The 6,157-nt window shown below is 39.7% G+C and overlaps 1 protein-coding gene across 1 annotated transcript in view; it reads right to left on the bottom strand.

The window, feature by feature from the left end:
• Positions 1-4,514: 4,514 nt before the first annotated feature.
• LOC138037062 (calcium-dependent protein kinase C-like) overlaps positions 4,515-6,157 on the bottom strand; it is an 11,666-nt gene continuing 10,023 nt past the window's right edge. The window contains exons 9-10 of the mRNA XM_068883070.1: positions 5,936-6,064; positions 4,515-4,622 (exon numbers count right to left, since the gene is read on the bottom strand). Of these exons, the coding sequence (XP_068739171.1) occupies positions 4,515-4,622; positions 5,936-6,064 (237 nt within the window). The remainder of the gene's footprint in view (positions 4,623-5,935; positions 6,065-6,157) is intronic.

Raw genomic sequence — 6,157 nt, 5'->3', positions numbered from 1 at the left:
GGGAATGAAACATCTTCTAGATGCAAAACAAACTTGTGAGCACACGAACCTAAAATCTCGCAAAGGGAAAACATGACAAACGCAAAACCGAATAAAAGGATCCGAAATAAGAAATGTTTACACCTCAGTGATATTGGGATACGCTGACTGAAACGTTAAAGTGTTGAAAAATCCGCGTTACTTCTATCTTTGTGAATTGGTGTTGTAGCCATTCGTGTCAAAATAAATTGAGCTATTGGGTAATTAAATCCGGATTTCTAACATGCGGTGGGGCAAACAAAGCGATGGGAGCTAAGTTGGGGTTCAGTCAGTTCAGTGAGAAACTTTTAATGTCGTTCGCAGATTAAGAAACTCAAGCCCTTGTTGTGAGTGAAAACTCAATTGCAATAGCATCTAAAAAGTGAAAATGTTGGATCCAGCCGTCTTCTGGTAATGTTATGAATAAGATAGTTCATCAAAATCTTGCATGTTGACATGATGAAATCGTCAGTACAGAACTCCCGGCAGCGGTATGTTGGAAATACCCGAAATTTATTTTCTTTTAGCTTTTTTTTGCACGAGCGTCATCCGCGGATGTCAATTTTTTTATTGTTTCACGGTCTTCATGTTAGCAACCTAGGGGGAGGTCACCGCATTATTCACAACAGTGTTAATTTCGAAACTTTGCAGCTGGTTGCCAGTACATGTAGCTGGTAAAAGGAGTGCTCAATTTTACCTAATTAGCGACATTAATAACAAGAATGGTTTTCGCCAGTTTTCTCTCTCGCTGCGGAATTGTTCCACTCTCCCTTGGCCCACTGGTTTCACTGCATTTCGTAGATTCACGTTATTTTCGATCCGACAACCTGTACCAAATCAAACCACTACTTTTGCTCGGTGACCTATTGATTTTATTTGTAAACACTAAGTGAGGTTCATCAATACGTTATCCGTTGTCATGAGCTCTCTAGACTTCACCTTTACTTCTTTAATTTTGTTCCGTACTTAGCAAATTTGAACATAGTCTCAGTCTCCAGCCGTGGGTGTCTTGGTGCGCCCGCGATCCTTCCCACCACCGCAAGTCTTTTGACCCGGATTGTAGCTATCTTAATTGTCTGTTAGCCCCCTCGGGTCTTAAAGGATTAACAACTGTTTTCACAATTAATAACTTCTGGTTCAATTACAGATTAATCTTTCTGGTAAAAGTTTACCCATGGTTGTAGTTCACTTTAACTGGACAATTTGTGTTAACTGTTGTGCATCCCACGGATACGCCCTTATAGGCGTCTTGTGTTAAAAGCGTAATTTAGACACTCGGCAACATGGAAGCAAAAAATAGCAAACACAAAGAAGGCGTTGCTTGGTTCGTTTGTATAATATCACTTTTAACAAAATCTAATAATAATCTCATACAAAATTATTAAAATGCAGATGAAAAATAATCATCGAATGAAAACATGTCCGGGAGAAATTTACAAAACTAAAAAAATAACTACGTAGAAGAAGAGATTTGTTGAATTTAAAAAAATTAAAAACCATCTTGGTTGAAAGTTTACAAGTGCGACGACGTTTCGACGTTCGCTTAACTTCATTATGAAGTCAATAATAAGTGAAATGAGAACGAATATAAATGTAAAAGAATTCCTAGGAGACACGAATAACAAAGTGAAAATATGCAAATAACATAGTATTCGCTCGCAGAGTCACGTTAAAAGTTTGGCGCGAATTCTTTATAATTAAATTGTTCAACAAATCTCTTCTTCTACGTAGTTTAAAACGCGATAACCAACTGCATCTTTTCAGGCGACTTGAAAAATGCAGCATTCGTCACACAAAGTGCTAGGGAGCAATCGAATTTTCACGTCTCTGCCAGAATTTCAACCTCACTCCGACCTTTGCGAAGTTGGATGAAACCAAGTTGCGAAAATGGAAGAAACCTGCTGAAAATTTCCAGAAACAAGCTATCAGCGAAGAGTTGAAATCAAAGCTGGTCCAGCTCAATACATTAAAAGAAGAACTTCGCAACATTCATGATGAAATTCGCTCCAATTGATCAACCATCCGCCGCATTGCCATAATACGGATATTGTCATCACTACGAAAGAGTCAGTTTCAATCCCTGATGAAGACTAGTGCTCAAAAATTGTCTCGCTTGATCTATAAAAAAGTAGACGTCGACAAACATATTAACAACTTATCATCCTACCACGTATCATTCTTCGAGAAACTTGTCCTTTGCGGAGGATCACATTAATACAATTTGCAATACCTCAACAAACACCTCCTCGAGAGATTCAAGCAAGCTTCGAAAAGGCTTATTGGAAATTGGAATCACTGCTTCCATCAGACTCCAAGAAAGACCTTGCCTGTACCACCTTGAGATCCATTGCTTTAAATTACATCGCAAGACGCAGTCCAACATCTGTCCACCTAAAGCCCTGTTGCAGGCCATCAACAATCTCAAACCCCGCGATGGCATAGTCATCACCAAACCTGACAAAGGTTCCGGCGTTGTTGTAATGGGTAAGGCCGATTCCGTACGGCTACTGTGCGACGCTTCTGTTCGTGATTCCACCAAATTTACCCAATGCAGCACTGAGCGTCAAAAAGCGCGTGGGAGACCATTTAAGTATTATCATACCTTGCTAGAAAAAGAGAATTAACTCAACATCAAAGTACACAGCATCTTGCCTAAATCACTCGCTGATGCACTCTGCCCAAAAGACTCCAGACTTGCCCACCTGTATGAGTTACCCAAGACACAAAAGTCTGAATTGTCTTTGAGACCAATATTATCTGCAACTGGAACCTACAGCTACCCTCTTGCAAAATGGCTGGAAGAGAAATTAAAGCCTCTGTCAACTAATTCGTACACCATCAGCGATATCTTCCAATTCTCCTAAGATATCAGAAACATCTCTATTGATGCTGATCACATACTGGTATCCTACGATGTAACCGCTCTGTTCACCAATGTTCCTCAGCGCTCATGAAACCATCGCAATACTTGTGGAGAAAGCTTTCAGTGACAACTGGTTCATGACACTTACGACCTAAACCTCACCAAAGACCAGCTTAGAGAATTGCTTGAGCTTGCAACTACAAACCAAGTTTTTCAACTGAATGGCACGCTTTACGAGCAGGTAGAAGCGTGGCTATGGGTTCTGCTCTGGGGCCCTTATTGGTCAACTCGTTCATGTGCTCTATAGAGGAAAAACTGGAAGAGAAAAACGAGCTCCCCTCTTTCTATAAGCGCTACGTGGACGACAACTTGACCATAATGCCTGACCTCAACGAAGCTAACATTTTCCTCGACAAATTGAACTCTTGCCACAGAAACTTGAAATTCACCATCGAAATACTATCTGTCTTAATGCCAACAAAAAGGATAGTATTCTGTTCAGCGGCTATCCTTTTTGTTGGCATTAACATTACTAAAAGTGGCAACTGGCTTGAAACATCAGTCTACAGAAAGTCCACAAATACTGGATTACTCCTGCACTACCACAGCCATGTGGACAGACGTTACAAAGATTGCTTACTCACCACTATGATCCATCGTGCATATCAGCTATCATCTACTCCTACTGCGTTTTCTGCTGAATGTAACAAGCTCCGCTCTATTTTCCTCAACCTCTACTACCCAATTAATTTGATCAATTCAGCGATCAATAAGTTTTTGCGTAATATCGACAACATCGATGCAGCCAAGAATACAAGAGATGACAGCTCTAACATCATGGTCCCACTTCCTTTTAAGAATCAACAATCAGCTAACTCTGTATGTCAAGAAGCAAATGCAAATTTTGAGCGCCGACATTGGTGTCCAAATTAAACCAGTCTTTCAGTCTAAGAAGATTGGCCAAATCCTCGCTCTAAAAGAAAAGCCCCCTATTGTCGACAATCAATGCGTGGTTTACAAATTTGAATGTGGCTGTGCGACGCAGATTATGTCGGGAGCACCGGACGACGTTTACACCAGCGTAGTAACGAGCACAAATACTTTGCAATCGAGAGGCATCTTGAGCAACACGGTCTATTGAAGACTAATTTGGTTGACAAGCAATTTTCTGTTCTAAAGAAATGTAGATCAAGGTTTGATTGTCTAATTTTTGAGATGTTATTCATTGAACCCTGAGTTAAATACTCAGTGAGACTCTATTCGCGTCAAACTCTTTTACGTGACTCTGCTGGCGAATGCTTTGTTATTTGCATATTCTCACTGTGTTATTCGTCTCTCCTAGGGATTCTTTTACATTTCTTTTCGTTCTCATTTCACTCATTATTGACTTGATAATGACGTTAAGCGAACTTCAAAACGTCGTCGCATTTTTAAACTTTTAACCAAGAAGGTTTTTAATTTTTTGCACTTTTCAGCTTTATCGCAATTCTTTATAGTTAAATTGTTAAAAAAAGATAACTATTAAAAAAATAAAGCTGTTCACTGATTTCCTCAAAGGGACAATATTTTGGTAGGTTCAAGTCTTCATGAGAAAGAAAATCGTCTTCGTCGAGGTATTAAACGGCATCAAGTTTTAGATAACGATGTGGTACTTCAGACAGAGCTGTGTAATCTTGGCGCGGCCAGCTATTTCCTTAGTTCCTTCTGTTTTTCGATGTTTGGTATTTAACATGGCATTAACCTGTGAGAAGGAAAGAGGATTCAAAAGTCATCAGTGTGTTTTTTGTTTTGCTTTGTTTTTTGGAGTTATATTGATTGTCTCGGTTTTTTTAATCACATTAACTTCCAGTAGCCCGGTACTTACAAATTGGCCTCGGTAACCGTGGCCAGAATTTCTCTAGTTACATATCAAGATTAAAAAACGGCTTCTCTGAACTGATAAAACAGTTCCTACCGCTCAATACGCTGCCGTCAATACATATTGAGCACATTAAACTTAATAGTTTTTAAACATAGTTAAAAACCTTTTACTTTTTGTCCCTTATACGTAAAGTGTTTATGAAACTTGTAAATCCATGAGAGTGTTTGGCGCCTCGCTTGCTGAATTATCTTTATTAATCATCAAATCTAACCGTCTTCTGGATTCCGTAGCACCCTAAAAACTGTATCTGAAGGTCATGGAAGCCTACACTCTTTTTTATCGAGAGGGACCAATTTTGCGGTCGAATTTGTAAGATTGAAACCAGATGTTTCGCTGCTAACCTGTTCTTGAGTATGAAATTTAGTTATAAGCGATCATGAAAGAAGTGAGTCTCAAATGAGACGAATTCTCAATTTATTTATATGTGTTATACGCCACTTCTATAAGTTCATGCACCGTCATAAGTGTCTGAATTAGAAGGACGAACGTGTTTAAGCCAATTCTGACCAATTAACTCGACCAACTAAATCGAATCAAACGTCGAACTTTCAAGCGCTTTATTCTTGTGTTCCGTTTTGCAACTGATTTGTCTGGTTATTGAGCATACGAGAAAGAATGTGAAATAATTTCTAAAACGCAAACCTTGGTGGTACAAGTTTCAGGTTTTCAACATGGTCCCAGATGGTGTTGTGGAAGAACCTATGTTGACGGATCCAAGGGAAGTGGCCGCCCTTGTAGCCAATGCGGTCTTTTCGAGATTTTTCAAGGAGCTAAACAACAAAAAAAGGAGTTTCAGTGCATGGAGTTTCTATCAATCGATGGCTTTTGTGGAAGAGACAGAGGGGATTTTTTATTAGTTTAAGACAAAAATTGACCCACTTAGTGATTGCACTAAAACTGGAACATAGCCAACTTTGGCCGCGACTTCGTTCTCAGGGTACCTGGGTGGAAAGCGGAAGAGAGACCCTACCAGGGCACCTATTTCCTAATTTTGTATCATTTTCCTATTTTCTCTTCTGCTGCCAAAAGGCACAGTTATCAAAAGGCACAGTTATGTTACAGACTGCCCTTTCTTCACGAGGTTGAGAGCACCTGACCGTTCCCTGCCATTTATCAGGAAAGTTAACACGTACGTGAAGGCACAGCTCTGCTGCATGGAGAGACAGATCACCGCTTGACACACAACTTTCGAGACTCAATGGATCTTGGTGAACAATGTTGAAGTGAAGATCTTCCATCTGTTCTCCAGTCTCAAATGGATACTAAAAAAATACAAGTTTTTAAATTAGAACAGCTTGTTTGTATATTGTACCATTGCTGACCGAAGAGGAGTAACCCCTGACTACTTTCAACGA

This window comes from Montipora capricornis, chromosome 2 (genome assembly GCF_036669925.1).
Source record: "Montipora capricornis isolate CH-2021 chromosome 2, ASM3666992v2, whole genome shotgun sequence".
Classification (NCBI taxonomy): domain Eukaryota; kingdom Metazoa; phylum Cnidaria; class Anthozoa; order Scleractinia; family Acroporidae; genus Montipora; species Montipora capricornis.
This window is presented reverse-complemented; position numbering and strand designations above follow the sequence as displayed.